This window comes from Tenrec ecaudatus, chromosome 13, assembly GCF_050624435.1.
Source record: "Tenrec ecaudatus isolate mTenEca1 chromosome 13, mTenEca1.hap1, whole genome shotgun sequence".
Taxonomy (NCBI): Eukaryota; Metazoa; Chordata; class Mammalia; order Afrosoricida; family Tenrecidae; genus Tenrec; species Tenrec ecaudatus.
Genome location: NC_134542.1, coordinates 30,564,034 through 30,579,600, shown reverse-complemented (window position 1 = coordinate 30,579,600; position 15,567 = coordinate 30,564,034). Strand labels below are relative to the sequence as shown.

General features: G+C 45.2%; 1 protein-coding gene and 1 pseudogene across 2 annotated transcripts; one reads left to right on the top strand and one right to left on the bottom strand.

Moving 5' to 3' along the window:
• Positions 1-926: 926 nt before the first annotated feature.
• LOC142424382 (gamma-crystallin C) lies at positions 927-3,357 on the bottom strand. Of its 2 annotated transcripts, none has more exons than XM_075529542.1 (3): positions 3,349-3,357; positions 2,568-2,810; positions 927-1,202 (listed from the first exon to the last, which is right to left on the bottom strand). In XM_075529542.1, the coding sequence occupies exons 1-3, from the start codon at positions 3,355-3,357 to the stop codon at positions 927-929; spliced, it is 528 nt and encodes a 175-aa protein (XP_075385657.1). The 2 variants fall into 2 exon arrangements, with proteins under 2 accessions (XP_075385657.1, XP_075385658.1); XM_075529543.1 differs by having other exon boundaries at positions 927-1,199.
• Positions 3,358-13,330: 9,973 nt separating this feature from the next.
• Positions 13,331-15,234, top strand: LOC142423913 (general transcription factor IIE subunit 1 pseudogene; annotated as a pseudogene).
• The last annotated feature ends 333 nt before the right edge of the window (positions 15,235-15,567 follow it).

Below are 15,567 nucleotides of genomic sequence, written 5' to 3'. Positions count from 1 at the left end.
GACTATCTTCAGTGTGCCTTTAACTTGAAACTACTGATTTTGTAGTTAGCTCAGCATCGTCCCGAGGATGAGAGTCACCCCATGTAGTAACTCCTTGTGCCTCTGCCCTCTCCCCACAGCACCTCCTCTGCACCAGCCCAGACAGAACCCTGGCATTCGTTATGATCCCAATATTCCTCTGAGGTTAAAATGGATAATAGATGCTACTTAAATTTTAGATGATATGAATAATAACTACAAAGTTGTTCCCCATTATTTTTCTACGCTGAATTACTTTAGTAGTAGCTGAACGGAAGCCTATTTTGATATTTCTCTTCATTTCCTTTAATTACTACTTCATTCTTTAAAAAAGTTATCGGTCGAAGGTTCACAAATACTGTTGGTGTTAGGGCCCCACTCTTGAGGACCTTAGGTAGAACAGAATGAACCACTACTTCGCCATTGTTACTATGGTTGAGCCCATTGGTACAGCCATTATGTCAATCCATCTCTCTGAGAGTCTTCCTTTCTCATGAAGCCTCTACTTTCTACCAAGCATGATCTCCTTCGTTAGGGACTGGTCCTTCTTGATAACATGTCTGAAGTATGGGAAACCTGACCATTCAAGTTTCTAAGGAGCATTCTAGCAGTCCATGGCATAGTCAATATTCATAGCCAATATCATAATTCAGATGCATCGGTTCTTCTCTAGTCTTCCTGATTCATTGTCGAGCTTTCACATGCATTTGATGACACTGAAACTACTGTGGCTCAAGCCAGGTGCATCTCAGTCCTTAACATGCCCACTTCAGCTCTGTATAATGGGGAGACGTCTCAAGTGAGTGAATTTGCACACAATGAAAGAAAAACAAGTCAGCAATTGCCAACAACACAGACTAAATACTTTATTAGATTCCAAAATGAGGAAACAGTAGTGTTAACCTATTTTAGTACAAATCTATCGCTCTCTGCAAAGAGCCTGCCTTAGCATCCATAGCTCCCCAGTCCTGGTACCGCCTGTACTCCCTGGGCCTCAGCAGGTACTGCCGCCCCTGGTAGTTGGGCATCTCGTAGAGGACCCAGCAGCCCTCGAGCACATGGAGGGAGCGGACTTCACTGAAATGGAAGCGGTCCTGTAGGCAGGAGCAGTCCTCGCTCAGCTCCAGCATGAGGCCTTTGTGGTCGTCTTTCTCATACAGTCGCATCCTGTGGGTGGCTGTCTGCTGGGTAGACACACACACACACACACACACACACACACACACACGAGAAGCAGATTAGCCTCTTTCAGAATCCATTCAACCAAAAGCACAGATGAACTTGGTTGGGGCCTGGACTTGTCCATGTGAATATGGAGAACCTGTGATCCCTAGGAATGTGGTGCATGGATCTCCTTCTGTGTCTTCACTACTTATTTCCCCAGGTGTTGAGCATTTTCACAGCAGAACACACACCAGCAATTTCTGTGTGCAGATCAGCGACGGATCTGCTGCTTATGCACAGTTAACAAACACTCGCACGTTCATATTTTATTTTTTAATCTTTTAATAAAACCCACTGCCATCAAGTGGATCCTAGTGACCCTGCAGTACAGAGTAGAACCCGCATCTAGGGTTTCTGAGATATTACATTGTTACTGGAGCAGACAGCCTCATCTGTCTCCTGTGGAGTGACTGGAGGGTTCGAACTGCCCACCCTATGCTTGATGGCTCGATGCATAACCCACTGTGCTGCCAGAGCTCCCTGTTCTCTAGGAGATGAATTTTCCCCCCAATATAAGGCTAGGTTTTACTGATTTATTCATTTTTCAAAACTATTTTGGGGGAGCTAATACAGATATTATATCATTCCACAGTTCGATCACACCATGCAGTATTGGACAATGGCTACCACAATCGATTTCAAAGGAGATGGAATTTTTAAGAGGTTCAGACTCTACGTTAAAATTCATCAGGAAGGCAAATGTCTCCATTCCTAATTCCTGTTTCTTTGATGAGTCTTTTTTAAAAAGTGTTATCAGCATACAAACCAACACCAGGCATTTATAGCTACATATAAATTCACTGCTAAAATAGGATTTCAAAGAGGACACACACATCTCTGCTTCTCGGCCTTTTGGCTAAGATCGAGATGACAGACAGGAGTAGAAAGCAGCTTTAAATGCCAGTCCCTTGGAGCTGACCACCACCTCTGAGTAGCCCTGTACCCCAGCAGTTTTCAGTTCTCACCACTCCACAGGGAAACCTTTCTGACGAATTCCTTATAGGATATTTGACTATAGGAAACATCAATGTTTTTGTTTAGACATATGCCTCTGCATATGTCTAACTTCCTGTTTGCAAATTTTATTTTGTATACCACTGTGATAGTGCATTTGTTTTGAGTAACCTCTGATCGGCCTAATGGCAGCGAAATTAAAAAATACAATGGCGTCTTCCTCTAAGTGAACTCTTCCATCAGATCCTCTCCTGTTTTTGTGCGTGTGTCTATGTGCTTCAGCAGGTATGCAAAGCCCTCTCCACCCTCCACCCCCATCATGAATAGCACGAGGAGACTCTGGCCCAGGGATGACATCACACAGAACCCACCTGCGGGATGAGGCGGCAGGAGCGGACCGAGTCGCTGAGGCCCATCCACTGCTGGTAGTCGGGGTACTCGCCCCGGCGCAGGAAGTACTGCGGGCCCTGGTAGTTGGGGCGCTCGTAGAGCATCCAGCAGCCGCTGTCCACTCGGATGGAGTTGCAGCGGCTGAAGTAGGTCTGCAGGTTGGGACAGTCGCTGCTGCACTCGTGGGAGCGGCCCTGGAAGCCCCGGTCCTCGAAGAAGGTGATCTGCCGCGGACAAATAATTCCAAGTGATCACTTACTTTCGAAAGCGTTTCAGACACACAAGGGACGGACATCAGACGTCAAAAATTGCCAACGTTGGTGATGTTGCGTGCCATTAAGCTGATGCTGATTCACAGACAGCCTGGGCATAAAGAGCAGCTGTCCCTGGTGTTATCTCGGAGGAGGCAGATCACCAGGCCTGTCTCCCCAGGAGCCACCTAGTGCCTTCGAATTGCCCACCTTTGAGCGAGGGGCCGAGCTTTGAACTGCTGTGCTTCCAGAGCTCCTAAGACCGTGTATTAACACAAAACAACAAGGAAAACAGACATCGCCCTAGAGTGGCTTCTGGCTCCTAGTGAGTCTGGGGGCAGGAAGCTCCCCAGACCGTCGATGTTTAGGAAGCCGGCTGCCGCATCTCTCTCTCCTGCTGCGGCTGGTGGGCTGCACCTGCGAACCTTTCCAGTAGCTACGTCACCAGGGCTCCTTAGGTCTTGGATAGAGGCTACTTAGGGGGGTTCTTTTGAATGTGCACTCTGCTCACCTTTCCCATGGCTGGTTGACAGCGTTGATGCGCCTGCAGCGTGAATGGCCTGCAGGAGCAGCAGCGGGTGCTATATAGCAGGAGAGCTGCCGCGTCGGCAGAAACAGCACAAAAACGGGCTGCCTGGTGACTAAGGGGATTTTGTGGCTTCTTTTTCCTCGCTGCACTCAGTGGAAACTGTCAGCTGTGCGCTCATTCTCCAGTACTTTCCTGGGCTGTCCTGAGTGTGCAGGTCTGATGAGCCCTTAGAGTGGCTTTTGTTGGGGTGCTTCCAAAGCAAACCCAACTCACTGCCATCTAGTCAGTTCCGACTCACAGCGGTGGGCCAGGGTGGGACTCTGGTGGGTTTCCTAGACTGTACATCTATACTGGAGCCGAAAGCCTCGTCACCCACCCTCGGAGTGGCTGGTGGGTTCAAACTGCTGACTTCGCTGTCCGCAGTCCTCTGTGTGTTCTCTAAACTCGTCAGGGCAGCAGGCAGAACTCTTGACTTGAAATTCATGTCTCTACATACACGATTCATTTATGCTTGGCATATTTTCTGAGGGAAAGCAAGCCTTCGTGACAGTGCACCAGAGTCCCAGGGGCTGTCCGTGAAGTGAATGCAGCAAGCACGAAGCTAACTAATTCTTTAATGACAGAGGCTATTCTTATCTGAAAACTGCCTCTCCAAAATTTTCCATTCCAGTGCTAGAAAAATCTAGGTTCTAGTCATTGCTATGGCTCACCAACCTGACTGGATGCGTTAATAGCTGTTAGCTTCCCCTTTGCTGGGTCCTCTTCAGTTAAGAGGGCATCAGCACCTGACATTCAACTTTGATAAGATCCATCCATTAATCCATTGTCTTTCAGTCCATTAGGATGCATAGTGACATTGTCAAAAAACACCCTTCCAAATTCCAACTCGTTGGGACCCTATAGGACAGGGTAAAACTTCCTCTGTGGGTTTCCAAGGCTGTACCTGTTTACAGGAATAGAAAGCCTCACCTTTCTCCCAGGGAGCTTCTGGTAGTTTCAAACTGCTGACCCCGAGGATCACAACCCAGAGTGTAACCACTATGCCAGGGCTCCTCCAGGGCAGGGTGAGATTGTCCCAGAGGGTTTCCAAGGCTGTTCATCTTTAGGGGAGCAGGCGCCCACATCTTCCTTCCACGGAGAAGCTGGTGTGTTCAAACCGTGGATCTTTCGATCAGCATTGATTGAGTGATTAACCCCAGAGACCCCAGGGCTCTTGCTAAGCACCAAGGGGAAGCTTGATCTGGTCACCGAGTCCAGCACTGAGTGGCAGATTGCTTTCTAGTTCGTTCCCCCTTCCCAGAGGGGGGCGAGGACATAAGACTTCAAGCTGCCTGGACTCAGGATGTCCACCTAGCCGCTGCCTGAATTGGTGAGCTTCCTAACCTCTCAGAGTTTGGTTAATTCATGGCATTTATTTTATGGGAAAGGGTGCAATGAATAAGGGGGGGAGGGAGAAAAAGAGCAGCCTCTGACTGGGAAGCTAGCGTGGCTCTCACAGTTAGTTCATCTTACCCTAATTAAACATGAATAATCACACAGAATACCACCACCAGGCAAGGTTACTCTGAGATCATGAAGAAATGAGACAAAATAAGACCACATCATAATTTTGGCCAAACAAAATCACAGACAGAAACCAAATCAAGGTGCCTCCCTCAAAATACAAGCACCCCTCACTAGTCCAAATGGATTGACTGTTACTTCTTAACCAATTGCAAATGTATCCTTGTTCTAGTCTCCCTTTGTGAGAAATAAGACTCAATGAGCTACTCATTCATAAAATCATCTCCACTTTCTAACCACAAATACTCTAGAGTGAACCTTTGCATTTTTGCATTCCCCTCATCCTAGCATGCCCTTCCCAGCACCAGCGGTAGAGACCACTGGGTCTTGTAGGACAGCCCTGCTTCCATTTCTGGCCTGTGTGCTGCTTTCATTCTAGAACATGGTTTTGTTGTTGTTGTTTGTTGGTTTTATAGCGGTCCCAGTATTCACTCTAAAGAGGAGGAAGGGAAGGAGGAAGAGGTAAAATTAGGGTAGGCTTGGCACAATTTTCCTCCCAGTTCATCCCCCTCGGTTGGCTTTCTCTTCTTGTTTGGAACTAGAGGAAGGACACCCTTTCCTTGTGCTTCAGAAACAACTAGTTTCCAACAGGAAAGACTTGATCAAAGATCTCCTGTGTCACTAGCTACCTAAACTAACAGAGAGTGCAGTAACAATTTTAAACAAACCCAAAACAAAAGAAGAAACTGATTAAGTCATTTAAAATTTCCCAACCGCAAGAAAAAAAATCGCCCTGGACCAGGCAGCTTCACTGGAGAATTCTACCAAATATGCAGAGAAGAACTGCCACCAGTTTCACTCATACTAATACAGAATACAGAAAGTGATGCAGCGCTCACCAAGTCACTCAATGAAGTGAACATAACCCGATACCAAGACCCGGTAGAGGCATCACCAGGAAAGAAACTTAAAGACTTATTTCCCTCATGAACATAGATGTAAAAATTCTCAATAAAGGTCTATCCAATAAATAGAGTAATATATCACACAAAAATAATGCATCATTCTGAAACCAACTGGTTTATCGCAGACAGTTTACCAACGAGGACATTTGGGCAGTTAACAAACATGTGAAGAAATGCTCTTGATCATCAGCCTTCTCAAGAGAAGCAAACCAAAGCAACAATGAGTTCTACCTCACATGAGAATTGATAGAAAAGCTCTAAAAGCAAAAAACAACAGATGCTGAAGAGAGTGCAAGCAACCAGAATCCTCATACAGTTGCTGGTAAGACCGAAAATAAAGCAACCATGGTGAAAAGCTATATGGTATTTCCTCAAACAAGAAGTACCATATGACCCAGTGATTTGGTTTCCATGTGTCATGAGCTCTTATCTGTACCAGTGTGCACAGCCAGAAGTGAAAGACAGGACTGAGGTCATGATAGTGGGGGATGAGGAGGCCTCAAGGAACCAGAGGAATTTTGTGTGTTTCATTAGCAATTTACTGTGACATTCTTTAATGTGAAATAAATTACCAATTTATTATGGAAAGGAAAGAAAAAAATCCAAATAAGTAGAGCACTATTTATAAAGATGAACAAAGTAGGAGACCTCACATATCTCAAAACCTACTACACAGTCACATAGTCAAAACAGCCTGGTACTGATATAATGACAAACACAAACCAACGGAATACAATTGAGAACCTAGAAATAAATATGCCCACTTATATGTAAAGCCTAAAGACCATCAAGGAAAAGAATGAGGACAAATTTAGAGGCACTGATACATGGCATAAATACACTCTAAGTCATAACTGAGAACAAACAGCCGAACACAAACTAGATAACTGGAACCTCCTAAAAATTATGCACATAAAAACATTTCACCAAACGAGTGAAAAGAAAACACACAGACTGGGACATTTTTTTTCCAATCAAGGCACTAATCTCTAAAATTTATAGAAAACTTCAGCACTTCAACAAAACAAAACCTTTTTTAAAAAGGTGTGTTAGTCTGGGTAGACTAGAGAAACAAATTCATAGACACTCACATGTGTATAAGAAAGAGCTTTATATACAAGAGCAATTGAATTTTGAGAAAATAATCCAGCCCAGTCCAGTGGTGGAAAGTATTGTGGATCCAGTGGTGGTGTAAGCATCTCAGCGCTGTCAGGGGTCTCCACATGGTTTCTCTAGCTCTGAGGCTCTGGCTGCCATCAGCCTGTCTCCATGTGGCTTATCAACTGTAATGTCTCCCAGGGAATGAATATGTGTCCCATCTCAGGAGAGCTATTTATCTCCTTAGCCCTTTCAAATGAGGTCATCAATTTGCCACCTAATTGACAGGCTAAACTCCACCCCCCTCACTCTTAATCCTTTCAAACTGATAACAGATTATGTAACTACCACAAAAAATGAATTATTCTATTTTAAATGGACAGAGGGCATGAACAGACACACAACCAAAAAAGACAGTATGCAACACGAACAAACACTTAACCAAAGAAAATTTTATGCAGCTAATGAACACATAAAAAAATTCTCACAACCTTTATCCATTCCCCAAACCAAAATCACTACTATTGAATAGATTCTAACTCAGCGATTCTATAGAACGGGGTAGAGCTGCCTCTTTGGTTTTCTGACGCTATTAATGTTTATGGTGACAGAAAGCCTCACCTTTCTCCCATTGATCGGCTGATGGCGAATGCTGATCTGGTCATGAGCAGCCCAACATGAAACCCACTGTACCATGAGGGCTCCTTCACTCGCCATCAGGAATCTCAAATGAAAAAACAATGAGACAGCATCTTATTCCAACATTAATAGCAAATTAAAAACAAAAATGACAACTGCCAGGGAGCACGTGGAGAGGCTGGAATTCTCATCCATTGCAGGCGGGAGGGTAAACTAATGCAGCCATTGTGTAGCACAGTGCGATGCTTCCTACAGGAGCTGAACACAGAAAGGTTGGTGCGGTGCAGTGCATTATTGCTCTGCCTTTTCTAGCCACAGTCTTTGTTGCTCCCACCAAATGACCTGGTGGGTCTGGGTAAAAGAAGATAGGGGGAGACTCTGATAGGACTCAATTGTGAGTGATTGCTGGCAGGGATAAAAATCATCCTGCTGGGTATAAAATGATCCATCTCAGAATGGGGAGGGAGGATCTCACTCACAGCAAGATAAAGAGATGGGTATGGAGAATCTCCTTTGAATTCTGAAATCCCTGTGTATGTCAGTCCTGGTAGACTAGAGACACAAATTCATAGACACTCATATGTGTATTTTTTAAAAAGAGGTTTATATACAAGAGCAATTGAACAATGAGAAAACATCCCACCCCAGTCTAGTTCAAGCCCGTAAGTCCGGTATTAGCCACTATGTCTGATACTAATATATGAAGTCCTCTTCAGGCTCACGAAACACATGCAATGATGCCGAGTGCAGGATGATCACAGGTCAGTCGGTAGAAAGTCTTTGGATCCAGTGGCGGTATAAGCATCTCAACACTGGCAGGGCTCTCCACGTGGCTTCTCCAGAACCCAGGGCTGCATCAGGGTAGGTCCATGTGGCTTCTCCTCAGGGATGTCTCACAGGGAGTCAGCCTTGTCTGTAGAGTCTCCAAGGCAGTGAACCGAGAGAGAGAGAAGTGTCTTCCACCACCCAGGAGGAAAATACAGGAGTTCCCAGAATTCTGAGGGGAAGTCCATGCCCACAAAGGTCTCATTAGCTGTGACCCAATTGACAGACTACACTCCACCCCTTCACTTGTAATCCTCTCAAATTGACACCAGGTTATGTAACTACCACAGACCACCCCTTGTCAACTTGACACTTTCACATAACTCTTTGGCCATATATAATTTTCAAACAAACAATAATAAAATCATATCTGTATGAACCTTCTTGATCCAGCGGACAGCTTACACACCAGGGAAGCAACAGCAGCAGAAACAAGAGCCAAAACATGATAAAGAGCAGAGACTTCCCAACTCGTGGAGCATCTACAGTTGAGAGCCTTTGGACAAGAGCCTGACCTATGGAATGGGGTGAATCCAGGTACTTCATTGGGGTTCCTATGTGTGCTGACCCAAGGAGCTAGAGCTGAATGCCGGGAGGCTGAGGTTTATAGTGGAGTGGCATGCCCTTTGAGTATTTACTGGAAACCCGAAAGGCCCTTTATAACATTGCACAAGCAGAAAAGAAGCCAACGAGCTATGAGAGAGGCCAAAGACCAGATAGAATCCTGCCTGCTGGAATGGCTGAGAAGAGGCTGCCCTGTTTGGATAACTGTATCCCAAGAATTTGTAGCCTGCTAACTTTGCTAATAAACCTCATAATCATGATTATTGTCTGTGAGTTCTGTGTGACTATTTTAATGAATTATCAAACTTGTTAAGAAGCAGAGAATGCCTTGGGAGGAATGGCTGGAGGGTGAAGGCATGTCTGACCTCACTCAGCCTCATAGGACTCAGTCTTGGCTAACCGATGCTGATGATGGTGATTTTTCTTTCTACATGGGGAGGAGTCCTAGTGGTGTAGTGGTTATGTGTTGGGCTGTGGTCTGCATGGTCAGAAGTTTGAAACCACCAGTAGCTGGGCTTTCTACTCTCATAAACAGTTATAGGCTTGGAAACCTACAGGGGTCCCTATGGGTCAGCATTAACTTAATGGCAGTAAGTTTTGGTTTTGGCTTTGTGTCGATGGGGGAGGTCAGGTATGGCACCCATTTAATTTATTTTAACAGTCAAGTCAAGGTCGGATTGCTAACTCTAAGGTTGGTGGAGAAAGAGGAGGCTATAGGCACCTATAAAGATTTATAGACTTGGAAATCCCGGAGCCACTCTAAGTCAGAATGGGCATGAGGGCAGCAGATTTTTGTTTTGTTTTATTTTATATCCCACAATTGGGCATATATATCCTAGAGAAATAAGAATCGTGACATGCATCAATATATGCTCACAATAGCAAATAGATAGAAACAACTTAAATGTCCATCTGTGGAAGAGGGGATAAACTATGGCACATACACACAATGGAATATTATTTAATGTTAAAGGAAAATGATGAATCTGTGGAACTCCTTATGAGATGGATGAACCTGGAGAACATTATGCAGAGTGAGATAAGTCAATAACATAAATAAATAAATATTGTATGACACGATTATTATAAAAGTCAAGAAACTATCTGTGATAGGTAGGTTTATTGTGCCAACCTGGCCAATAGGAACATGTGGGATTAATCGGGTCAGAGTTTGATTGGAGGGCAAAGAAATAAATGGCTCGGCAAGGCCCACCCCTCTCTCTCTTGCTCTTTGGTGATAGGACCAGCATGCGGCTGCTTTAGCTAGTTCTCTGCCTCAACTTGTGAGCTACATTATCTGTTGGACAGCCAATCTGAGGATCTTGTCGCTAGAGGTTGAGGTTCCGATCCTGTTGTCTTGTGCTGCTTGAATTCAATAGCCCATCCGGGCCTGCTTTGCTAAGCTCCTGAGCTGCTGACTATTGGTGACCCACCCTGCTGTTTGCTGCTTGTGGTCAGACTGCCTGCATTGCCTGAGGGAAGATTCAGCTGTCTGCTTCCTTGAGTTTGGACCCAGTATACCTCATGAGTTGAAGGACTTCCAGTATATTAAGTGCTCCATGGAAATGAGTTGAACTGAGCTTTCTGTACTGCTGTGTAAACTAATTAGCTGTTATATTCCTTTGTGCTGTATAAATCAATCTATCTATCTAAAATAAGTGTCCTGGTTTTGTTTCTTTAGAGAACCCTGCCTAACACAATATCTGTATGCTCTGTGTGGTGGTGGGGAGTGTTTATCTGTACAAGATAGGTAGGATAGGCGATTTAACGGAGACAGTGACTGGACCAACGATTCCTGGGAGGCATGGGAGGGGAGGGGTTGGGGGAAGTGAATAGTGAACCAATAATGACAGGTAAAGGGAAATAGCAAGGATTCTAAAATTGATGACGAGGAGGGCTGACTTCTTTTAAAAATCATTTTATTACAGGAATATACAACTCTTATCACAATCCATGCATACATCAATTGTGGGAAGCACATTTGTACATTCATTGCCGTCATCATTCTCAAAACATTTGCTCTCCACTTAAGCCCCTGGCATCATCTCCTCATTTTCCCCCCTCGATCCCTGCTCCCCCTCCCTCATGAACCATTGATAATTCATGAATTATTATTTTTGTCATATCTTACACTGTCTGATATCGCCCTTTGCCCACTTTTCTGTTGTCCATCTCCCAGGGAGGAGGTTATATGCAGATCCTTATAATCTGTTCCCCCTTTCCAACCCATCCTCCCAGTATCGTCACTCTCATCACTGGTCCTGAAGGGATCATCTGCCCTGGATTCCCTGTGTTTCCAGTTCCTACCTGTACCAGTGTACATCCTCTGGTCTAGCCAGATTTGTAAGGTAGAATTGGGATCAAGATAATAGGGAGGGAGGAAGCCTTTAGGAACTAGAGAAAAGTTGTATGTTTCATTGTTGTTACACTGCACTATGACTTGCTTGCCTCTTTCTCAAGACCCTCCCATAAAGGGATGTCTACCAATGAGTTTTGGGTCTCCACTTGCACTTTCCCTCATTCACTATGATATGATTTTTTGTACTGATGATGCCTGATACCTGATCCCTCTGATACCTCATGATCACACAGGCTGGTGTGCTTCTTTCATGTGGGCTTTATTGCTTCGGAGCTAGATGGGCACTGATTTACTTTCAAGCCTTTAAGACCCCAGAAGCTATATCTTTTGATAGCCGGGCACCATCAGCTTTCTTCACCATATTTGCTTATGCACCCGCTTTGTCTTCAGCGATTGTGTCAGGAAGATAAGCATCATGCAATTCCAGTTTAATAGAACAAAGTATTCTTGCATTGAGGGAGTGTTTGAGTGGAGGCCCAATGTCCATCTGCTACCTTAATACTAAACCTACACATATATGCACATAGATCTGTTTCCACGTCCCCATATATAAAAATATTTTCATATGTACATGCCTTTATTTAGACCTCTATATATGCCCTTTGCCTCCTAGTTCTTTCCTCTCTTTCCTTTGACTTTCCTCTTGTCCCACTATCATGTTCAGCCTTCATTTGGGTTTCAGTAATTCTTCTCAGTTACATTACCCTTGGTCATGCCCTACCAGGCTCCTGCACCCTCCTTACCACCGATTTGTATCACTTGTTGTTCCCTTGTCCCTGGGTTTGTTAACACCACTTCATCTCCCCCCGCCTCCCCATCTCCCATGTCCCCCAGAACCATCGGCCCCATTGTTTTCTCCTCTAGATTGTTAATCCAGTCTATCTTATTTAGACAGGCCTGCAGAGATAATAACATGCACAAAAACAAGATAGACCAAAACCAAGCAACAAAAGAAAACAACACAACAACAAAAGTCAAGGAAAACAAAACACAACAACAAGAAAGAAAACTTGCAGTTAGTTCAAGGACTCTTTGTTGGCCTTTAGGAGTTTTTATGGTCGCGTCTGATGAGACGCCAAGCCCTGGCCCCAAACTCTGTTTTTGGTATTCCCTGGGGACGTCATTGCTCTGTTCCCTTTGCTGTTCTGTTCCACACCGTTAGTGTTTTGCCTTGTATGGTGGGATCAGATCGGGTGGAATTCCCACACTGTGTCTCCTGTGTTGTTCCCTGTAGGCCTATGGGTAAGTGAGGAATGTCGTGTCTCATAGTGGGGCCGGCCATGTGGTCTTCTCTGTGGAGTGGCTACTCTGATCGGGAATCTCGTTGTCACGGCCTGGTGGGCAAAGATGTGCTCCACTCTCTCTTCCTCCCCCCTCATGTTCTCCCGTGTGCTCTGCTCAGACCTGTCCCTCTCCCTGAGCTGCAGATTAAGTGCTGCCCTCTGAAATATATTCTTTGGGGGGGAAGGGCAGGTGTCCATGTAGTTAAGATTGGGGCCAGCTCCTCAGACCTCTCCACTGGTTCCCTACTCCACGCCGGCATGTTTCATTCACATCTGGAGCACTGGGTTGACGTCTGGTCCCTCTTTACCTGTAGAGCTATAAACAATACCCCCCTTGGGTGGGTTAGTGCTTTATGCCCCTGCTAGAGGAGAGTTAACTTTTCTGGTCATAGTTGACAATCAAATTGTATCTGAGAGGTGAATAATGGATAAACATTATAGTGGGACTGGAAAAAAAGAAAGTAGAATATATATATGTATGTATATGTAATAATGTGGCATTGTATGATACCTTTCTGACACAACCAATAAAGACAACATGGGTGCATAAGCAAATATGGTGAAGAAAGCTGATGGTTCCTGGCTATTAAAAGATACAGCAGAGGCGTTTCTTTTGTTGCCCAGGTGGTGTCTTCGTTTAAATGGGTAATTGAGACACCGAAGGAAGCTGAAGTAGGAGTGTTCAAGGATTCTTTTCGTAATTTTGAAGTTGTAGTTTGCTGCGAAAGATGGCAGACCCAGATGTCCTCACCGAGGTCCCTGCAGCATTGGTGAGGTTAGCCAAGTGTGTGATCCAGGGACGTGACGGCCCTGAGCAGGCCTTGGCCTTGGACATCTTGATTCAGAACCCCTGGGTGAAGAGGAGGACATGCTGAAACTGCTCAAACTGGATCTGAAGCAACTTTGAATCATTTAAAGGGAGACAAATTCATCAAATGCAGAATGAGTGTAGAGACTGCTGCAAATGGGCAAACCACCTGCCATAATCACTAAATATAGCTTGGTGTGGTATGAATTGGGGGGGTGCCAGCCCCCACCACTAATCATGGGTTCGATAGACACAATTGTACAGTTGAGATATAGAAATATATTAAAGTCATCGAGAGCATGAGAGATAGAAGAGAGAGTCAAATAATGGAGTCAGGCATTTCATGGTAGCATGCTCACCTCAGCCCTACTTGGTGGTCCACATAGAGAGAGGGGGAAGGAATTGAGGGCAAGGGAACAGGGGAGCAAGGATGAGAGAGGATAGGAGGAGCTGAGCAAGCAAGCCAGAGGCCTCCATTGCTAACCCAGGCCTATATATCTTTTGGGGGTGCGCAAGCCCACTAATTACAGGTAAAGACATATGTCACAGGAAGGGGTTGCACTATAGGTTATACAGCAATGAGAGGGGGTGGTCTAGGGATATGCACGCAATAAGAAGAGGAGGGATTGGGGGTATACATGTGACAAGATGGGCGGATCCTAGAGTCAGGATGGCAGCTGGATCTCCATAGGAACCATTATCAGGAGGGTGTGCACCCCACCTACAGGAACCAAATCGATGACTGCAGGTCTGTCCATTGTCCTTAAGAGCAGGGAGCGGGGCCTACTCCCTGGTGACTGACTGTCTTCAGAGAGGATGTCAGTAAGCATCTGACCTCCCCCCACAGGTTGGACCACAGAAGAAGGAGGATAGAAACTGAGAAGAGAGATTCTGCCAAGCGGGCTTCCTTCAAATGTCCTTTCTGTAGTAGTACTTTTACAGACTTAGAAACAAATCATGATCCTATGACAGACATTTCCCACTGTAGTTTTTGTCAGAAAGAGGTGAAGAGGATGAATCAGCAATGCTCCAAAACAAATGCACTCACACTTTTGGAAAAGGTTTAATGGCCAAATGGAGCCTGTTTGTGCACTGTGTTGGGAAACAGAGGATGTGAACTTGACCTATGAACTACTTAAACCACAGCCCACAGAAATGCCAGCCTTGAAGCAAAACAAGGACTGAGCAGCAGCTACTGATGGAGTGGTGGGTGCATGTGGGCACCACCGAGCAGCATGGGCCACCAAAGGCACCCTATGAAGACTTATACACTCAGAATGTTGTCATAAACACAGTTGACCAACAAGATATTCACTGAGCCTCCCTGGAAGGAAAAGCTTCCAAATGGAGATCCATTTGGTTGGCAGAGACCACTATTCAAGGAGCACGCAGTTCTGAAGATGGGAAAGACTGTGGCCTAGACATAGACATACTTCAGGATCGTGCAGGTGGCCGCTCAGGGCCAGATGATAATGATGAAGTCACGAGAGCACTGTCCATTCACATGCAGACCCCTTCTCTCCTGGCTGGTTCCATGGGAGTAGCTGTTCCTGTGACCTCTGCCAACAGAAGCCACTCAGCGAGCGAGACCAGTGAGTGTGATGATGACTCCCCACCATGCCCAGCAGCTGTGGCTCTGCACCATGGGAAGAAGATGAGGAGGAGGAGTTTGAAGAGGTGGCCGATGACCCTGTGGTCCAGTGGCCGGCTGCCCATTCTCCTTCAGTAAAGAGAACCAACGGCCGGAGCTGGTGGCCCCGATGACACCCAGGGAGAAGGAAGTCTACAGACACATGATCACGCATGTTTGAGGACTGTCTTTGAGTGGGCTTTCCTGGCCCTTTCCTCCTGTGACTAATGATCCTTTCAAAAATAAATTCCCACCCTTAAGAAAAATGTTAAATTGCCTTTTCCCCCTCTCTCTTTTTTAATATAGGTAATGTTTAATTTAGAATATGAATAAGACTTAGAAAAATTATCTCTAGGTGCACTTCATCTTCAGAAGTCATCATGCTCTGCATTTACGGAATATGTTTTGTTTTGTTTTTTAATAGTTTTGTTGCGGGCTCTGACAGCTCATACAATTGTATCCAGCACATTTGCACAGGTTGCCATCATCATTTCCAAAACATTTTCTACTTGAGCCCTTGGTATAAG